This window comes from Trichosurus vulpecula, chromosome 8, assembly GCF_011100635.1.
Source record: "Trichosurus vulpecula isolate mTriVul1 chromosome 8, mTriVul1.pri, whole genome shotgun sequence".
NCBI lineage: Eukaryota > Metazoa > Chordata > Mammalia > Diprotodontia > Phalangeridae > Trichosurus > Trichosurus vulpecula.
In genome coordinates this window covers 62,745,182-62,767,062 of record NC_050580.1, presented here as the reverse complement: position 1 = coordinate 62,767,062, position 21,881 = coordinate 62,745,182, and the positions used below count along the sequence as shown (strand labels likewise).

At 41.7% G+C, this 21,881-nt stretch overlaps 1 protein-coding gene across 1 annotated transcript in view; it reads left to right on the top strand.

The window, feature by feature from the left end:
* Window positions 1-21,881, top strand: part of ZCCHC24 (zinc finger CCHC-type containing 24) — a 141,016-nt gene that overhangs the window by 93,812 nt on the left and 25,323 nt on the right. Inside the window, exon 3 of the mRNA XM_036734791.1 lies at window positions 15,808-15,972. Coding sequence (XP_036590686.1) covers window positions 15,808-15,972 — 165 coding nt within the window. The remainder of the gene's footprint in view (window positions 1-15,807; window positions 15,973-21,881) is intronic.

Sequence of the window (21,881 nt, the reverse complement as noted above, 5' to 3'; positions counted from 1 at the left end):
ATGGAAGAAGGGGGAGGGGCAGCTGGGAAGGGAGGGGCCTTTGAGAAAAGGAGGAAAAAGAAATCTCTTGGCTCTGTCTCCTCCTTTTAACCTTTACTGATGGGAAGACTAGATGAAAGAGGTACACTGGGAACTTTTCAGGCACATGCTGGAACTGCGCTTCTGCCCAGAGATCATAATAATCACCCCTTTCATTTGCTTTGCTATTAAAAAAAAAAACCAACCCTTTCTCAGTGTAGTAGAAAGAGTACTTGGCAAGCGGTCCAAGAATATGGTTCTTCCATGTGGGGAAAGCCCATTGGAAGCTCTGAAGCACTGTGTAACCATGGATTGTTCTTACTATTGGGTCCCATGATAACCCCACAAGGTAGGTCCAGCAGGTATCATTCTCCCTATTTATTTTGTAGACGAGGAGATGGAACCTCTGGTGAGTGCAGGGACCTCCTTGAGGTCACCTGGCTGAGCTTTGTGAGACCCAACTCCCGTGATGCAGCCCAGTGGAAAGAGGCTGGGCTCTTATTCCAGCTCCTCCACTGAAATGTTGTGTGGCCTTGGGCGAGTCACTCAGAGTCACCCATGGAGTCCTCTCCTGCCACCACCCTTTCATGTTCAGATCTGGCAAGAAAAGACCGTGTGTTTCTGGGAGGCAGCAAGTGGGAGGGTTTGTGGGGGGAAAGAACCCTTTGTTGGAGACAAAAATTCCTTCTCCTTTCTCCACTGGCGTCATTTACAGGCATAAACTATGCATGCTGGGCTATTCCAGGAACTAGCTCTAGAGACCAAACAAACACAGGCCCCTTCTGTCTCCCCCCTCCACCTCAATGTCATCCCTCCTCTGAGAGGGTCAGAGGCAGCCACACAGCGTCGCTTGGGGGAAGAGAAGTTCCCCCAGGACTTGAGCTAGCTGCATCCTGCCCCCATCCTTTACTCTGCCCCTCCTTTCTTTTCTCCCTCTCCAGATGTGTGAAGTCACTGTGCTCTCTGGATAGTCTGGTGCAGGACACAGGGTCTTAAAAGGGAGGTAGGGGGAAGACATACTGGTATGAAGGAACAGGTACTAGGTGCTCTTCCTTCTCTCCACCCTGGCCTCAGAATTATAGGGAATGGTGGGGAAGGGTCAGGCTTAGAAGAAGGTATAATAGGGCACTAGAAATCAGGAGACATGTGTTATACTAGCTTTGCAATTAATAGGCTTCTTGAGCAATAAGCAAATCACTTTGCATCTTGGGCCTCAGTTTCCTTATCTACAAAATAGGGCTAATTGTTCCTGCCCTTCCTGACTACCCTTAGAATCTAATGAAATAGTAAAGTTGAAAGAGATTCATCTCACTGGTATCTTGGCTGGAGTCTTAAGCCACTCTCCTCACCAGCACCTGAATGTACTGTACTAATTCCCACCACCAGGGCTTTGCCTGTGATCTTCCCTCCACCAGAGCGTCTCATCCCCCTCTGCCAATCTAGCTCCTCACCACAGTTTCAAAACCTACCTCAAATCTCACTTTCTCCATGAAAGCTTCCTTGTTTACTGTAGTCCACACTTTGATCTCCTACGGGGAGATCATTTGGTGGAACCTGAGGTCAAAAGGCCTTATTGGAATTCTGCCTTTGCCACTTGTTAGCCCACGGACCTTGACCAAAATCCTTTCCTTCCCTGAGTCTCTTTTTTGTACCTGTTAACTAACTAAGTGGGTTGGTTAGATGGTCCCTAAAGATCTTTGCCAGTGATTCTTCCTTTCTTTCTTTCTTCCTTCATTCCTTTCTTCGTTTCTTTCTTTTTCTTTTTTTCTTTCTTTCTTTCTTTCTTTCTTTCTTTCTTTCTTTCTTTCTTTTTCTTCCTTCCTTCTTTTCTTTCTCTTCTTTCTTTCTTTTATTCCTTCCTTCCTCCCCTTCTTTCTTCTTCCTTCTTTTCCTTCTGTTTTTCATTCCTTCATTCATTCCTTCCTTCCTTCTTTTCTTTTTCTTTTCTTCCTTCCTTTCTTTCTTTTTCTTCCTTCCTTCCTTCTTTCTTTTCTTTTCTTCCTTCCTTCTTTCTTCTTTCTTTCTTTCTTCCTTTCTTCCTTCTTTTCTTTCTCTTTTTATTTTCTTCCTTCCTTCCTTTCTTCTTCCTTCTTTTCTTTCTCTTTTTCTTTCCTTCCTTCCTTCTTTTCTTTCTCTTTTTCTTTTCTTCCTTCTTTCCTTCCTTCCTTCCTTCCTTCCTTCATTCCTTCCTTCCTTCCTTCCTTTCTTTTCTTCCTTTCTTCCCTAACACAAGATCAGGCATGGGGGAAAAAAAAACTTGTTAAAGACTTATTAACTATTTTTCTGTTCCATTTTTCCCTTAGTCTGCCAACCCTACAGATATGTGCCCAGTTCCTGCCCTCCATGGGTTCCTGATCAGTATACTGAGTGCTGAGCTGTGAGGATAGAATACCCTCCACTCTCTTCTAACTCTCCTTCACCTGCTGCCACACTTATCTCTCACATGCAGAGATCTCATCATGCCACTTCTCTGCTCTAAAGTCCTCTATAGCTCACTGTTGCCTCCCTAGTCAAGTTCCAGCTCCTTTTGCCTGACATTCAAGGAACTCCATTCAAGTTTTCAGTCTTACCTCATACCACTTTCCACCGTTGACCCCATGCTGCAACCAAACTGGACTGCTCACTATTCTCTGTACATCCTCCCACATTCTCCATCTCTACCTCTTCCCCTCTTCAAAGGATCATGGCAGTCAGAGTTAAGAGGGACCTGAGAGAGCACATAGTTCAACCTCATCACTTTAGAGATGAAGAAATGGAGGACCAGAGAGATGAAATGGAGGCTTCCCCCTCGCCCCTTCTCCCAGCCACCCTTTAAAGCCCAGCTTTAAAGCGTCTTCCAAGAAGTCTCTCCTTGATGCCTCTCACTCAGCAATGACTTTCTCTCTCCCAGAAATCACAGAGTAATTAATTTGCACCTCTCTTTGGCATTTACTTCAGTTCTCTAGAGACCGGAAGGATCTTCCTTTTTCAAAAAATACTTTTATTGATAATGTTTCCCCCAAACCTATATACCCCAATCAATTCCCCCTCCCCTTCCCAGAGATAGCACTCCCTTACAACAAGGAATAAAAAATAAGCAAAAAACAAGTGAACAAAACTAATCAACAGGTGGAAAAACTAGGACAGTGTATGAAGTTTTCCACACCCGTAGCCTCCCACCTCTGAAAAAAAAGAAAAGCAAGGACAGTTGCCTTCTCATAGCTCTTATTTGAGCTCAGCCTTGGTTATTATGATTTGGAAGCATTTTAATTTCATTTGTCTTGCTGTTTTTATTCTTCCCATCTATATTGTTATTAGTCATGCATATATTGTTTTCCTGGTTATGCCTACTTCTCCATACATCACTCAAGGTAAATCTTTCCAAATTTCTCTATATTCATTACACTCATAATTTTTTTAAAATCACAGTAAGATTCCATTACATTCATGTGCCACAACTCATTAAGCCACCCTTCAATTTGTCTCCGGGCCTTTGTTTCTTCAAAAAGTGCAGCCATAAATATTTTGCTGTACGTTCATTCTTCCTTTCTGTTATTGCTCTCCTTGGGATATACATCTAGCAGTGGAATCAATGGGTTAAGAGCTCTGGCCTTTTAAATCACTTTTCTCAATAATTCTAAATTGCTTTCCAGAATGGTCCTCTTCCCCAGGTAGATCCCAAGGAGACAGATAGATGAGGCAAAAGACAAAATTCTAAATCATGTCTAGTGGCTTGGCTTGGCTTGGCTTGGCTTGAATTTGGCAGGGTAGTACTGGGAGGGAGTGGAGAGATCAGCAGGAACTCACTGAAGGACAGAAACCCAACCAAGATATCCTTCAGTTTAGCCAGTCCTCTAGGAAGAGGCGAGATCTTTGCTGATGCAGCTCAGAAGTTGAGTCTATTTGGTTTTTTTCCATATCCCCATATTTTTCAGGAAGAAATTTCCTTCCTTTCTCTTCTCTTCTTATCCTCTCTTTTATTCTTCTATCGCTTCTGCCAGAGTGCCTCCCCCTAATCCACTAGCCTCTCTGAAGCCTGCTTCTCCTCCTACCAGGTTTTTTCCACCTTCCTGACTTCCTCTCTCCTTCTCTAACATTCTCCATGGTCCTGCCTCCTCCTCTCCTCCCCCTGAACTCCCCAGAGTCATATTTTTTTGTTGTTCCACCCCATACCCTGAGACTCTGAATCCTTCCCAAATATTCCATCTGTTTCTCATCCATGAGTCTGCCTGACAACATCCCTCACCAACCCCCCACCAACCCACCGCCTCGCCCAAATCTCCCAGAACTGCTCCCAGACCTCTCTGGCCTGCTATTAGTCTCTACACCAGTTCCTGGGCTGTGCTGCCCTCTCTTCCACCTTCCACCTTCCACCTTCCCCCTTCTTCCTGCTTTCTCCCTAACCTTCTGGAACTCAAGGCTGAGAGGAGTGGACAGAAAAGTCAGCTAGCTTCCTTAGTCGAAAGAAGGAAAGGAAAAAGCAGTCTCAGAATATTTTCAAAACACTTTTCCAACTCAGCACAAGATTATTCTCTCTTCCTAAGCCTTCTAAACATCTCTCACTGAAGAACAGCTGGGTAACCTCTGCTCGGCTAGAAAGAGAGGGCTGCTGGTATCACTCAGAACCTCTACTTTGTAACTGGATCTTCTCCTGAGCCCACAAAAGTGGAAAGAGCACAACCCTGCACTGTCAGGAAATCTGAGTTTGAATACTGGTCCTGATTCTTAGGACCCTGTGGGACCTTTCACTGTGCTGAGCTTCACTTCCTCATTTGTAAAATTCGGATGATAATATTTATGCCACCTGTTTGCAGTGGTGTTGAGAGAAAGCATTTTGGAAACCTTTGAGTTCACAAAGAACTCTTTGCCAAAAAAGCATTTGCAATAGAAGTTTACAACAGAAATGTGAGCCATTATTAAGGAAAGTAGAATATACGCTTCTTTAGGGAAGGGACTATGTCATTAAAAAAAAATCTTTGTATACCTATTGCCTACCATAGTGCTTTGCACACAATAGGTGTCTAATAAATGTCTATTGAATTGAATTGAATGGGAAAACTCTCATGATCATTTCTGTTCTCTTGGGATGAAGGCTTTCCAGGAACAAATGTATTCTCTCTCACTCTTCCCTATCTCTCTTGTCCATGTCCTTCTCCATTGTCTTTTACTTATGGGAAAAAGTCATGGGGCACCTAGGTGGAGCAGTGGATAGAGCACCAGCCCTGGAGTCAGGAGGGCTTAGTTCAAATCCAGGCTCAGACACTTACTAGCTGTGTGACCCTGGGCAAATCACAACCCCAATTGCCTCAAAAAAAATCTTTGTCACTATCTGTTGTTATTATATCACCTACATTTCCCAATATATTTATCATCATGCTTTCCCTCCTAGAAAATTATCCCTTTAGAACAAAGGAAGAAAAAAATGTAGTTTAGCAGAATCTAAGCAACCCATCTACCAATTCCAATGTTATATATAGCACTCCACACCCATAGTCCCCCACCCTGCAAAGGGAGAGAGGTTCATTTAACATCCCTTCTTATAGGACCAACTATTTCACACTATTTGATTCTGATTTTTTACTTTTCAAATAAAAAACCCACTTTATTGTAAACTTAACTCCAACAAAAACAAACATTGAAGCCAATAAATAAACACAAATAAAAGCAAAGAGTGTATCTAAAATTTTAAATTTCTGTTGAGAGTTTAACAAGAAGATTTATGTTAACAAACACAAGAATATCAACTTTCTTTGGTTTCTTTTCCTCCTCATTTTCTGTCTGTTTTCTGGATTTTGTTACGATTATTATTAGTGTAGTTGGAACCAGTATATACATGGTTCTTTTGATTCTATTTTATTCACTCTGTCATTTGTGAGCTTCTTAAGAGAAGAAGCTTGTTTTGTTTTATTATTCTAACCCCAATGCTTAGAGAGGCAAACATGGCGTAGTACAGAGCTGTCAAACACATGGCCCTCCACACTCCCAAATTTGACCCAAAGCAGATTAAAATGTAGTTAGTTCTTATCCAATTTTAATATGTTGATATATCAATTTAAAAAAAAAAAGAAATATGTGTGGTTTTCTAAGTCAATATGTGGCCTGCAGGGGTCTATATGTATGGCTTAGTGACCCTCATTTCTCTTTGAGCTGGGCAGCACTGGTATATAAGATTAGAGCTGCTGGACTTGGAGCCAGGAAGACTAGAATTCAAGTTCTGCCCCTGGACACATACAAATATTATTTCATTTTATCCTCACGGCAATGCTTGAAGAAATCATTATAGGAAGGAAATCAAGGCACACAGGAGGCAAATGACTTGCCCAGGGTCTCACAAGTGTCTGATGCAAGATTTGAACCTGTATCCCTGACTCCAGGCCCAGCTTTCCATCCACAGCACCATCCCATTGCTTCATCCTATGTCCATGCCCTAGTTGAATGTCTATCCTTCCATCACTTCAGCAAAGTGAAGTTGTTAAGACATCATCTCCCTTCAGGATCACAGGATTTAGAGACAGAAAGGGAATTTAGAAGTCACCTGGTTCGAACCCCTCATTTTACAGATGAACAAGCTGAGGACCAAAGAAGTTGAGACTTAACCAAGATTTTTTTGTTGTTCAATCATATCTGTCTCTTCATGACCTTTTGGGGGGATTTCTTGGAATGTACTGGAGTGGTTTGCTATTTCCTTCTCCAGCTCATTTTATAGATGAGGAAACTGAGGCAAACAGGTTTAAATGACTTGCCTGGGATCACCCAGCTAGTAAGTGTCTGAGGCTAGATTTGAACCCAGGAAGACGGGTCTTCCTGACTCCAGGCCTGGCACTCTATCCATTGTACCACCTAGCTGCCCTTAACCAAGACACATGTAATCAATAACAGATGTGTAACCAAGATACATGTAATCAACCAATAACAGAGCTTGGAATCAAACCCAGATACTTACTTCAGCCCTGTGCTCCTTCTGCCATGCATTATTGCCTTTGGCTGTGCTAAGATTAGGTAGGGGGTGAAAATAGTTATCCCTTGAACTCCAGGCCCCATCTACATCATCAAATCCTAGAGTCTTAGAACTAGAGATTATTTCCTACAACCTCCTCACTTACTTTACAGATGGGAAAACACACTCATAGAATCTAAGTGACTGGCCTGAGATCATGCAGGGAGCTCCCAGTGATCTTACAATGATCAATACAGCTACTCCTACCAATTATAATCCCCTGAGCAGAATCATTCAATTTGAGATTTGAAAGAGACCTCACCAGTCATCTGGTCCAACCCATGCATGACAGGAATTCCTGCTGTAACATTTGCATCCTCTCCATGCCTTTCCAAAGCCCTTCCACATGGGTTCTACCCAACCAGCTATAAGCCTTCTTCTTGCTCTTTTGATGTCTCTGGGTACCAGGGTACCACTCAGTCTGTCCATTCATTGTCTGCCATTCTCACTGCATGACCAACCCATTTCATTTGCCAGTCATGAATATCTTTGACGGTGTCTTTCATATGACTTGTGCACACAAGTAACTTTTTATAATATTCTCCACACCACTTGCACTAGCCCCTGTATCTTTCTATTGCTCTTTGAGTCAGTCAATATGTATTTACTAAATTCCCATTATGTACCAGTCACTGTTCTGAGTGCTTGGGGATACAAAGAAAGGTAACTGACAGTTCCTGCTTCAAGGAGCTTACAGTCTAATGGGGATGACAACATGAAAACAGCTGTACGAGCAAGATAAAGACAGGGTAAATTGGAGATAATCAATAGAACCGAGTTACTTATAATCTTGATTTTTCATTGATCTTCACCCCAGATTTGCAGCCAGCCAGCACCACTTGGAAAATATTGGTAATAAAAAGATGGGCTTGGATGGTCTGGGATCATTTAAATGACAACAACAACAGCAGTCCAGTTTTCCATTTTTGACCCATGTAGAACTCATCCTCCCATTACTCAGTTCTGGAACCAGTAGATTGTCCATCTGCAGTGCCTAACCAAGATACCCATATGGATGGGCTAATTCAATGGGCTGTTCAGCTTCTGGCCGTTTTCTGGGCAGCATAAATTGGGAATCCTTCTTTTGTTGGATGTTGTGCAAAATATCCACCATGACACTAGTGAATACTTTAAATCCACCTGTTTTATTCTTGAATATATTTTTGTAATTCAACCTAATTTATATTTCACCTAATTGGAATATCTCTCTATTGCCTACAGGATCAAATACAAACTTCCTCTGTTTGTCATTTAAAGCCCTTCACAATCTGGCTCGCTTCTTCCTTTCCAGGTTTATTTGTTCACTATCCTTCACATGTGATATTCTATCTTTTTTTTAAAAGATTTTTTCAATTTTTTATTAATTTATTTTTATTCTGTCTCTTCTTACTCCACCTTTGCACAAGCCGTCCCTCATGCCTGGAATGGGAACCCTGTTCACCTCCTCCTGGAATTCCTAGCCTCCTTCAAAGCTCAGCTCAAACACAAATTCCCACATGAACCTTTCTTGATCCCTACAGCTGCTGATGGCACCTCTCTCCCTATTCTTTTACCCTACCCCAAAATCACCATGTATCAAAATTAAGAGTTGTAAGGACCCCAAAGAATACCTGAAAAGAATCCCCACCACAATATATCCATCAAGCTATCCACCAGCTGCTACTTGGAGACCTCCAATGAGAGAAAACCCACTACCTACTGAAGCAGCCCACTCTACCACTTTGAGGGTGGTGGAGGTAGGCAGCTCTAATGATTATTTACTTTTTACTTATTTTCCATATACATAGTTTCCTGTGATATAATGTAACCTCCTTGAGAACAAGGACTGTTTCATTTTTATCTTGGTAATTCTAGCACAGTGCTTGACACATAGTAGGAACTTGATAAATGTTTCATTGATTGATTGATGTCATTACATAGCACATTGCTGGAAAAAAAGCTATCTCTGTAATCACATCTGTCATATAGAGTTTCTTCTAATATTAATGTATACACAGGAGACGCTTTGAAGAAAAGAGGCTGCCTTGACCCACAGGGTCAAATGCTTTTAAAAAAAAAGTCGATGAACAATAAACACAGCGGACTTTTCTATTCCCTAGGCTTCTCCATCACTTGGGTAACTGTAAAGATGTTATCTCTTTGAGATTATCAACTGCAAAAGCCTACTTGTTTCATTTCCAGGTTTTCATTGAAGATTCCTTCAATGTGTTCTTTAATTTATTATAGCGATAATAAATTAGATATATAGATCAGCAGTTGCCTACGTCTTCTTAATATTTTTTGAGAGGGGTTAATAATACATCTGTGATCTTTTTCATTCTCCTGAACTCCTCCCTGCTTAAGATATATTAAAAACTGGTCTCTGAGTCTTTAAAAATTGTGTCATCTCTGGCAGGGATTTCTTACATACATATTTGGTCAGGTTCAACCAGCCTTCCTGACTTCATCTTCTTAATCACCATTGCCACTTCCTCATATAGCACATCATTTGCTGACATGGCAAATTAGAATAGATCACTTTGAAAATGTCAACGAATCTGTTCCATTTTGTATTTCTTCATTGTTCTCTTCCTCACTCATCTACAAATGCTCTTGGGATGCTCAAGCTGTACTGAATTTCATACCAAGCACCTCTGCTCACTCTTTGTCCCATCAATTGCTTCTCCTTGTTTGGGAGGACAATACTTCTCATAGTTTTCCATTCTCCCTCTTTATAATATTTCTTAAGTGAGTTTGTATTTAGATCGACTGTCATAACTCACCAATGTCAAGGATATTATGTGTTTATCATCCAAAGCAGTTTCTGGGTTCTTTTGTCTCCCTTGTTATGGGAACTGCTTTGCACTGGTTAAACTTTTCTAAATAATAGTGATAGAGTCCATGTCTTTACAGCAGCTATATTCTTGCATCTAAGAATGAGTAAAGGACAAAAGTAACTTCACACATTGTTTTCCCAATTTTACTTTTTTTCTCATTAATTTTTGCTTTTTCTTTAAGTTAGAAGTTTGACTGTACACTGAAAGCTGATTTTGAAATATCATTATGTCCACAACTGGTTATTTGTCATCCATTGAGATAGAGTGACAGTCAGTCAATAGATATTGACACATGCTGTATGTTTAGAATTGCCTGGTATAGTAGCAATAGCACTGGATTTGATGTCAGAAGACCTGGATTCAAACCCCACCTCTGCTGTTTCATAACTGTGACTTTGGGCAACTCAATTAACTTCTCTGAATTGTAAGGAAGTTAAACCAGAAGGTCCCTGAAATCCCTACTAATCCTACAGTCTTATGTCTTTCCTTTGAACTATGAGACAAGAGAAATAAAATGCACAATCCCTTAGAGTCTAGTTGTACAGGCAATACACTCGTGAAATAATCCCAAAACAGTGTGGGACAAGAATACAGTTTAAATAATTAACTTGGGAGTGTTGTTGTTTTTCATTCATTTCAGTCATGTCCAGCTTTTCATGACCTTGTTTGTGGTTTTCTTGTCAAGGATACTAGAGTGGTTTGCCATTTCCTTCTCCAGCTCATTTTACAAATGAGGAAACTGAGGCAAACAGGGTTAAGTGACTTGACCAGGGTCACACAGCTAATAAAGTCTCTGAGGCCAGATTAGAACTCAGGTCTTTCTGACTCCAGATTTTGCGCTCTATCCACTGTGCCATCTAACTGCCCAAACTCGAGGGTACAGTTAGTGAATGCTTTGAAAGATGATGAGCTGGGTTGGTCAGGGAACACAATGGAGAAAGTGGAACTGAAATACAGCCTTGAAAGTTAAGTAGGTTTGGGATATGCAGAGAGTAGGAGAAATGTCTGTCCATTGTCCTTCCAGGTGGGAGAATGAACAAGAAATGTAATGAGAACCAAGGAGTTCATATACAGGGCTAATGGGAAATGAGGCCATAAATGTGTGTTGGGGCAAGATTATGGAAGGTCTGAACAACCAGCTGAAGAGTCTGTGAGTTGAACCTGTAGGAAATGGAGAGCCATCAAAGGTTCTTGTCGCCAAAGGTTCTAGTGCCACCAAAAGAGGGCAATGAAAGCTGAAGCCAGTAAGGAGAAGGGAACTATAGAGGATGACTCTTCTTTGAAGCCATCATGGGGCTGTAAAGTCTGTGCCCAGGAACCTCTCCCTTGCCCAGAGAGCCAACAATTCTTACAGTTCAAAGGGACCTTCAAAATGTTTTAGGAAAGGAGACAAAGGCCCAGAGTGTGGTAATGATTTGTCAACGTCACAAAGCAAGTTAGAAGAGACAGGCCTCTGGATCTCAGCCCAACTCTGAAAACTTTGGCATTTCTTGAGACCACTAGCTTTCATGGGAGGCACCGCTATTGACTTGATCCATCTCAAGAGCTGGATCTGTCATGAATGTCTCCCATTCGTCTGTCTCAAAGTCCCATCTGGTCTCAAACCCAACACCCTGCTGTACCGGAGTTCCTGATCCTTTGCCCCAAACCTTCTTCAGCTTTCTGATGCCTCACAATCCAGCATCTACATTCTCTTTCCAGCTTCTTCTCCTTTTTTACCACACCTATCCCCTCTTCGCCCGCTCGTGGAATGGTTTATTTTACAGGAAAATAGTAACAACCAATTTTATTCACATAGGGTGACTGCTAGCAAAATTGTCTGTTACATGCAGATAATTTCTTTTCCTCTGTTTCTGTTCTCCAGAGTATTTAATCTATGAGAATTACATACTCAGGGTTTATCTTCACATTCCTCATCCCTACCCCCCAAGCCCTGAAACTTAATTTTACAACAATAGCACCTGCGAGGACAGGACCTTTGCCATTTGCTACAGATGAAAGAAGCCAAAGCAGAGGCTTCCTTTCTGCCTTACTACACCTGACTTTGGCCTAGCAGCCTTTTCTCTTTAGCACACACTGTGTGGGGATAGGGCTGGCTTAGTAGAGGCTTAGTGGCTATCTGTTCTCATGGTGTATAGGACGGACAGAGTGCATGATGAGGCAACTCCCAAGCTTCATAAATATAACCTCATCTAGTTCATTTCTTGGGGCTCCCTCCTGGCCTGAGATCTCATAGTGCCTGGTACTTAATCCTGAACCACTGGAGTTGACCTAATGTGGCATCTCCTTTATAGTCTGATCTAGAAGATTTTACAGAGACATTCCATTCCTTTTCAGGGAGCTCCCCACTCAGGCCGTGTCCTAGAAAATCATGCTAAATAGTATTAACTGCTGGCCTTCCTCACTAGGCTTCACAGCTGGTCAGGTGGCTGGATGATGACGATAGACACTTATCCTGGGAGGAACCAGGTGTCCTCAGGTTGTCCAGCTCAAGGTTTTCTTAATGAATATAAACTCAGGAAAAAAGTGGTTTTCTAATCTCACAGTATAAAAACACTATGTCTATCTGCCTGTCTCTCCTTAACCTCTCCTTTGTCTGTCTCCTTTTTGTTTTCTTTTTCCTGCTATATATGTTTCTTTTCTTTGGCTCTTTCCTCCTTTCTTTCCTCTGTCTCTGTCTCTCACCTCTTCTCTTCTCTTCTCTCTTCTCACTTTCCCCCTTTCTCCTTCTCTCTTTCCTTTCTCCAGGCAGTAGAATAATTGGTAAATAAGTACCCAGAATCTATATTCACCCTTCCTCCACCCTCCAAACTCTCAAACTTTGGTAAGTCCTAGAAGGAGAGGACCTTTGCCATTTGCTTCAGTTGATGGAGGTCAAAAGCAGATGCCTTCTCCTTGGCCCCTGCTAAGTTTGGCCTTGGCCTTTCAGCCTTTTCTACAGGCTCTTAGCCCAAACAGTGAATAGGGATGCGGCTGACCTTGCATGGACAGTGAGGGGGCAGCAGCTCATGTGATGTATGTGAAGAATTCTGGTAAAGGCCTTTCTGTCTCACAATCTCTCTCCTATGTCATTATCATGCCCTGCCCAAAATATGCACACTAGAAAGTGACTTGTTTGGGTCAATTGTGACTTTCTCCAAACTCCTCTTTAAAACTGCAGATGATACCCAAGACAAGGAATGCATTAAAAGTCACAGACTTTCACAGGGAGAAGGCCCTGGGAAGCTCCTGATCTTACACTGGGATAAGGATCCCCCTCTACCAGTGGCCATCCAACCCATTACCCAGTGACTTTAGGCTGAGCCTAAATCTGCCTCTCTGCAACTTCTACCCACTGTTCCAAGTTCTTTTCTCTGGGCCCAAGCAGAGTAAACCTAATCCCTCTTTCATATGACAACCTTTCAAAGACTTGGATTCAGCTACCATGTCGCCTTTAAGCCTTCTCTTCTCCAAGGTTAACATCACCCCTTCTTTCAGATGATCCTCAGGTGGCATTATCTTAAGGCCTGTCCTCTGTCCTGGTCTTGGTATGAATTAGTCGTTCATGATTTTTTCCTTCTGGACAGCCATGGCCTTTCTGAAATTCTGCAAGTGTGGAGGAGGAGAGAGGGTTGGAAGAGAGACCGTGCTGTGCTACGAAAATAGGAGGCTCTGGACAGAGCTCCCAAAAGGAAGAAAAGCTTCTAGGAAGGGGAGGTGGAAGAATGTTGAAAACAACATCAGAACTAGGAGGGCTTGGAGATTATCTAGTTTCACCCTGTCATTTGGGGGGGTGGGGGTGGGGAAGAGCTTGAGCCAAAACAGGAATGACCCTGGTTTTTGTGATTGGGACAGTGAGGAGACCCACCTGGCTGCAGCTCAATGGGGAGGATCACAGGATCCAAAGACCCCTCCTTAGTTTACAGCTGAGGATATTCAGGCCTGGAGAGATGAAAGGAATTGGCCAGCATTACATGGGTCAGTTACTGACAGAGCTAGGGCTAAGACCAGGATTTCCTGACTCTCAGGCTAGGGTTCTTTCATGACATCAGTGTCAAGCCACCTCTGGGAAATTTAGTTTATTTCACAATTTTGTGGAGGGGGAGCCTTGCCTCTAGAGATCTGACTTGAGTAATATCACCCAGTACACCGGGGTGAGAGGCAGAGAGGGACCAGTTATTGGATGTGGAGAGAGATGGAAGACATGTTACCAGGATACCCTGAAAAACTTGTGTAAGTTTGTGTGTGAATGTGAGTATATGTATATATGTGTGTGTGTTGTATCTATGTGTGTATATGTGTATTTGTATATATGTGTGCATGTCTATAAGTGTGTATTTATATGTATATGTGTGCATGTGTATATGCACATTGTTATACAAATATATATGTATGTATATTGTGCTATGTTTATATATGTAGTGTATGCATTATATGAGTGTATATGTGTGAGTATGTATATGTATTTATATACATGTGTATGTATATGTGTTTACATATATGTGTATATGTATATGTGTACACACACGTGTGTGGTAGCTTTATGTGTAATATGGAGTCCTGTGTGCTACTGGAGGATGAAAAATCAGAAAAGCAAACAGTAAGACTGTTTTTTTGCATTCCTGCTGTTAGATCAAAGTCTCAATTAAGTAGTTCTACACAAAGCTAAACCCTATATGGAACAATGAAAAGAGGTGAGACCTTTGCCATCTACTTCTCCAGAGCATCTGAATCTTAGCCTCAGAATCATCTCTTCCCACTGCAGAGGAGTTTAGTGACTTACCCAAAGTCACACCAGCAGGAAGGGGCAGACCTGAGATGCTGTGATTGCATTTTCAGCATTTTATTTTGTTTTGTTTTTCCCCATTGAACAACACTGCCATAGACCCTCCAAACTGGAAGATCTCAGAGGTCATCTAGACCATCTTCCCACCTAATGCAGGAATCCCTCTACAATGTCCTTAACTGATGGCCATCCATTCTTTGTGTGAACACCCCCAGGGATGGGGAACTCATTACTTTATGAAGGAACCTATTCTGTTCTCAGATGCCTCAAATTGTCAGTAAGTTTGTCCTTATTTGAAATTAGCTTCTCTTTATCTTCTACTCACTCGTAGTCAGTCTAGTGCTTCCTCCTGGAATTATAAGGTCTCTTTGATTCAGCAACCTTTCAGGTTTTTGAAGACATCTATTCTTTCCCCCTCAGTTTCATCTAGGCTAAATACCTCTCTTCATTCAAATCTTCCCAGTGATATGACTGTTCCACCATCCTGGACACTTTCTAGCTAGTCAATGTCCCAGTTAAACTATGGTGGTGCCCAGAACTAGACCCTAGATGTGATCTAACAAGGACTGAGTGCCTGGTATCGTTTCCCCACTGTTGCCTATTCACTATACTTTTGTTACTTTGGCATAAGATAAAATTATCTTTTGGGGCTGCCGCATCACACTGAGGAGCTTGAGGTCAACTAAAACCCTCTGGCCCTTTGCACATGGATTTAAGTGAGGCCTCACTATCCTGTAATTATGCAATTGATTTTTTTTTAACCTAAGTTACCTTAGCATGATTGTCTGGCTCGTTGACTGGCCAACGAAGTAAGAGTATGACAAAGCAAATGTCAGAAATCACCATATGTATGGGTCCAGGTTACACATTGTACTTAACTGGTTCTTAATCTTCCCAAAGGCCCAATATGTGGCCAGTTACTGTCCCCAGAGTACAGAGATCACAAAAATATTGTATCTGAAAGATGGGAATTTAGGAAGTCTATTAGTTGAATTTGGACTTCAGCATGAATTCCTTCTACAATATCCCCAACAGATGGTCTTTGGCCCTTTCTTGAAGAGCTCCAGTGAGAGGAACATCTAATCCTTTCTTTCAGGAGTACTAGGGGAAAGAAGGAGCAGGGGGAGCTGATAGCTGAACGGGGAGATACTAGTGACTATGGTGGGAACAGTGATGTCAAGGTGGCCAGATGGATTCCATTCTTTTCTCTTCTTTCTTTCATATTCCTCTAGGCTCGCCCCAAAGGTGAGGGTCTGACCCCATACCAGGGCAAGAAGCGTTGCTTTGGAGAATACAAGTGCCCCAAGTGCAAGAGAAAATGGATGAGTGGGAACTCTTGGGCCAACATGGGACAAGAATGTATTAAGTGCCACATCAATGTGTATCCTCACAAGCAGGTAAGAGGGGACAGCATGAGGAAAAGAGTAAGGGCTATTTTCTTGACTTATTGGGGAACCTGGGGCAAGCTCCTTGCTTTCCCTGGGGCTCGGTGATTCCCTAGAGATTCCCCATGCCACTGACCTGTCAAGGCACAATAAGCGTGGAAGTAGATAACAGAGGTCAAACTCCTACAAAGTCCAGAGGTGATGTTTAAGCTATTGCATGAATTAGAGTGGAAGGGTGCCAAATTAAGAAGCTAGTTGCATTCATTTGGGGTATAATATGAATCTGGGGACTGGGATTTAAGATGCTGCATGAATATAAGGGGCATCCAATATGAACTTGGCAAGGCACTGTGGGAAGAACATAGACAGAGTCAAGAGCCTCTGGTTAAATCGCCAGTCCTACAACCACAAGCCTTTTGTTTAATGTTTTTGAAATTCAGCTTACTCATGTAGAAAATGAAGATAATACTTATACTTCCTCTCTCACAAGAAGGATGCTCCATAAACTCTAACTATAGGACTAGGCAGGCACTCTAAATACGGAATTATGAACTCTAAATATGAGCTTCTAAGTCTGAACTATTGAGGTACAGTATGAATTCAAGCCTCCAGGGGGCTATCTTTTTTTATTGGACTGACGATTTTATTGACACATAGAAGTCTGTCAATGAGGGAATGCCTTTCACTAGTGTAGACTGACACTCACTCTGTATCTTGTGGTCTTAAGAGAGTTGCCTGGAGTGCTGAGAGGTTCTATGATTTGCCCAGCATCACGTAAGCAGGATGTGACTGAGGCAAGACTCGAACCCAAGTCTTTCTAAAACCTAAGCTAGCACTTTGACCCACTGGGCCACCTTGCATCACCAATTCCTCTTGGGGTAGAATATGAGAGTGTCAGAGACACAGGTCACATAGACTGTTCTAGGTGTAAGTCTCACTAATCACTAAGCTTGGAAAGGCTGGGCAAGAGGATAGGGTGCTCTGAAAAAATGGATAATAGGAACTTGGGTTTGAATTCTGTCTCCTCCTGCCATCTGGCTACACACACACACACACACACTCACACATATGCACACACGCACACACGTTCATAGAGGAGCAAACAAAACCTTGTGCTAACTGGCAAGCTTATCACAACTTGAGGCAGTGAGGTTCCCAAACTGCCAGGAAAATCTTGGATAGGTCTTAATTGGTGACCAACTTCCTCATGCTCAAAAGACGGTGTCGTCCATGAAGACAGGGTTTTAAAAGCTTGTAATCTGCAGCAGTCCTTGAGCAGAGATGACATGATGAACACTGGTGTTTTAGACAGATTAGAAGGGCTACATAGATCAGTCTACACTATGTGTCTCATCTAGACTAATCTAGCTAAGTGTTGAGCATCTCATCGTTAGAGAATTGGCTGCCACTTGGTGAGTTTTTCATATAGTAATTCATGAAGATAATTTGCTATGGTGTAGAGGTATCATGACAGAAGAATTATCCATACTGCCGAGAGGCTACATAGTGTATTAGCTAAAGTGCTGGACTTGGAACCAGGAAGAGCTGGGTTCAAATCCTGCCTCTCATGTAAGCTGGGTGACCATGGACAAGTTTTGATCACCTCATCTGTCAAATGGAGTTATTGGACTAGTTAGCCTCTGACATTTCTTTCCAGCTATAAATCTTTGATCTTACAATCTAATAAAATCAAAGATTTTGATTGAACTGTATGACTTGTCAGGGGTGGGAAGGACAGTTTGATTGAAGTGGGGGAAAAGACTGGAGATAGGGAGACAACTATTTGCATAGTCTAGGCAAATTTCCCAATAGACAGGTGGTTGAAAGATATGAACAGTTTTCTAAAGAAGTGAAAATTATTAATGACCACAGAAAAGAATGATCCAAATCACTAATAAAAAGAAAAATGAAAATCAAAGCAAGCCCAGGGTTTTACCTTACACCTGTCCAAATGACAAAGATAAAAGACAAGAGTGGTCAGTGTTGGGAAGGATTGTGGAGAGAGAGAGAGACACTCGTGCATTTTGGGTGGAGCCCTGAATTAGTACAGACATTCTGGAAAGTGATTTAGATTATTCAAATAAAGTGGCTAAAATTTCTATACCCTTTGACCTAAATCTTCCTCAAAGGGATCGTTGCCAAAAAGATAAACTCTATACACACACACAAAAATATTTATAGCATGACATTTTATGGTATCAAAGAACTAGAAACAAAGTAGATGCCTTTTGATTGGGAAATGGCTAAACAAATTATGGTACATGAATATAATGGAATATCACACTGTAATTACAACATAACTCTTACGTTGTAAGAAACAGCAAACATTATAAATACAGAGAAACATGGAAAGATTTGACATGGATTGATGCAAAGGGAAATAAGCAAAGACAAAAAAAATACACCAAATTACTGCAACATCTATGGAAAACCATTCATAAAATTATTAGAAGTGTATACTGTGAAATTGTAAAAAACAAGCTTGGCCCCAAAGAAGAACTCTGAGAAGACATGCCCCCCCCCCCACATTCCTATTCACAGATTGGGACAAGGGGGAGTTCATGGGTGAGGAACACTGTATATAATGTATATAATTTTTTTCAACAATCAATTTTGCCAATTTTTTTTCTCTTTTCTTTTCTTTCTTTTTTCTTTGTTTTCTCTTATAAAAATACTTTGTCATAAGGGATGGTTTTCTGATGGAGAGGAAAAGAGGGATTCAGGAGGAAATCTAGAATAGAAAAGCAAAAGATATCAATAAAATAAACATTTTAATAGTCCAAGAAAGATGATTAGGCCCTAAACTAGGTTGGTGGCCTTGGCAATGGGAAGGAAGGCTTAGATAAAGATATTTCAAGGGTAAGATTCAATTTCAATTGAGTGGTGGGGATAGAAGGTATTTTGGTATTTTTTGAGATATAAAATCTTCAACAGTAAAGGATCACAGAGATCCTGGAGACCATCTTGACCAACCATTTTACTGATTAAGGAATTGAAGTTCAGAGAGACCACAGATTTAAAGAGAGAAAGGATCTCCAAGGTCATCTAGTCCAATTCCTTCACTGAAGCCCATACATGTGAAGTGACTTGCCCAGGGTCACACAAACAGCAAATAGCAGAGACAAGATCTGAAGCCAGCCCTTCTGCATCCGAATCTATTCTCTAGATTTACCCAAGGTAGTACAACTAATAAATGACAAAGTTGGAATTTGAACCCAGATCTCCTGGTTCTAAATCCAATGCTCTTTCTATCATACCACACAGTTCCCCTCCTTTCCCAGGCAATGTGGAACCCACTTCAGTACAAAGTGAACGCATTTTTGGTTAGCACCTGTGTTGACATTCTCATCATTAATGAAATCAGGAGACACCAATAAGTTACAGCTAAAAGGGAGGCAGCTCACAGGTTCTCCTTGGAAAAATGATTGAAGGAATTGGTTGGCTGGTTACTGGATTTGGTTTGATCGTGCACCGAAGGGCAACAAGAAACATCATTTCCTAGAACGCTTGATCATCATGGCTTGCAGTGCTCAGATCAGAATAAGCAAACAGACCACCAGGAAGATAATTGCAGCTTAACAAGCTGTTCCCTGCCACAAAAACATCTTTTTAAGACCAAAATTCTCCTGGCAATGCTTTGTGACTAAAAGTCATAGAACACAGTGATCTTTAAAGAATAAAAATTGCGGATGAGTTATACGGCAATGGAGAGGTTAATGGAGAGTTTAACTAAGTAGATTGCCCACAATAAGGGGCCTAAAAGACATAAGGGCCCCATCCCCGGAAAAAAGAAGTAGACAGGGCAGGTATCAGGAGTTATCCCAACATTTTGTCCAACTCAGTGTTCCACTGATATTCTTGAAATATTAAAAGGACCAGTAGAAGTCCTCCAATTTAATAGGTCAAACCTCTGTGGAGTATTTATGGAAAAACATGGACAAGAATTGCAAAGGGGAGAGCTTCTCATCATCTAAATGGACTAATTTGCAAAGTGGTGAGTTCCTGCTACTGGAGGTATTCAAGGAGATGCTGAACGACCACCTATCAGGCATGGTATAGAAGAGATCCCCTACATAGGCCATGAGGTCAAACTAAATAATTTCAGGAGAGTAGAAGGGGACTCTTCCCTTCATATTGTCCTGACTGGTGAGGTTACTGGGGAGAATTCTAATGAAATTTTATGCAAGGTAAGGGCCATTTTGGTTTTGTATGTGAATTTCCAGAGCCTAGAACAGTGTCTGGTGCATAGTAGGTATATAATAAATTCTTTGGTTGATTGTTTAATTTTGACTTATTTCTTTGGTTTTTACATCACTTTTGCTTCTGAGTACATCCCTCCTACCTCTCCTATCCAGTAGCTATACCTTATAACAAAGAATATTAAAGAAAAAGAGGAAAAAAGTCAGCTAACAAAACCAGCACACCAACTAAATCTGTCAACATAGTCAGTAATCCCACACCCATATTCTCCCACCTCTGCAAAGAAGGGAAAGAGAGACATTTCTTCTACAATTCTCCAGGGTCAAACTTCCTAGTCCTTATAATCACAGTTTCCACTTCCATTTTTTTTTGTTCTTCCTATTTCCATTGTGGTAGCCATTTTGAATATTGTTTTCCAAATTGTGCTCACTTCATTCTGCATCAGTTCATATAAGTTTTCCTATGATTCTCCAAAAGTTTCATATTCATTGTTTCTTACGGCTTACATAATAATAGTGCTTAATAAATTCTTACTGAATGAATGGATCTGCATGTACATCCTAGGGTCACTCTCCTCTGGCATCCTTGGTGCTGTCTAGAGCCTCTTGGACAGCACTACCACTATATCCCTTGAGGGATTAAGGGAGACAGCTGGTAGCACAGTGCTGGTCTTGGAGTCAGTAAGACCTGAGTTCAAATCTGGCCTCAGACACTTAATAGCTAGGTGACCCTGGGCAAGTCACTTAACCGCTGCTTGCCTCAGTTTCCTCATTTGTAAAATGGGAATAATGATAGCGCCTACCTCCTAGGGTTGTTGTGAGAATCAAATAAGATAATATTTGTAAAAATACAGTGCCTGGTACATAGTAGATATGATATAAATACTTATTCCTCTCCAAGACTCCCCTCACAAAAGTTACAAACATGCAATAACTCCCTATTGCCTACATCATTCCATTCCATTCAGCAAACATTTATTAAGCATTCCCAGCACAGGGCTGGGCACTAGTGATATAAAGACAAAGTACAACAGTATCTGCCCTCAAAGAGCTTATGTTCTACAGCAGCCCACATGAATTGTTCTGCCCAGTACGTGAGATTCATTACAACATCCCCCCACCACATCTCTCTAGTCTTGTTTTCTAATTTTCTCCCCATTGAAATGGAATTTCAGAATGTTGATTCCTGGAGCCAGGGCCGAAATCTTGCTCTCCCCTGGGTGATGGAGGGGTATAAATGCACCTGTCCCTGGCTGCTGCTGCTTCTGACCACAGAACTTTCAAGGGGCAGGCCTGAGACATGACACCTGTTCCATCTCGATGGTGGCCTCTGGATGAAGTGGGTTGGGGTGGTTTCAGGTACCATAGACTATGCCTGACTTCCTTTTGATACCAGACCCATGGACAGGAGCTTGATAAGAGCCCAGCAAAGTTTCTTTTGCCAATAGAGATTTGGGTTATGTAGAAGCCAGAGATAAGTTTTTTGCATTTCACCATCAGGAGAAAGATATAATGAAGAAACAAAATAGTAATAAACTGTGTCTCAGGGAGAGAGAGGCAGGGTGGAATATGGGGAAGGAGGGATGGTCTGGGAGCCAGAAGACCTGAGGTTAAGTACTATTTTGGAACTTATTGCCCATATGACCACAGGCAAATCATTCACACCCCTGATTCTCACTTTACTCAACTGCAGAATGAGGGTGCTGGGTTAGGTGACCTCTA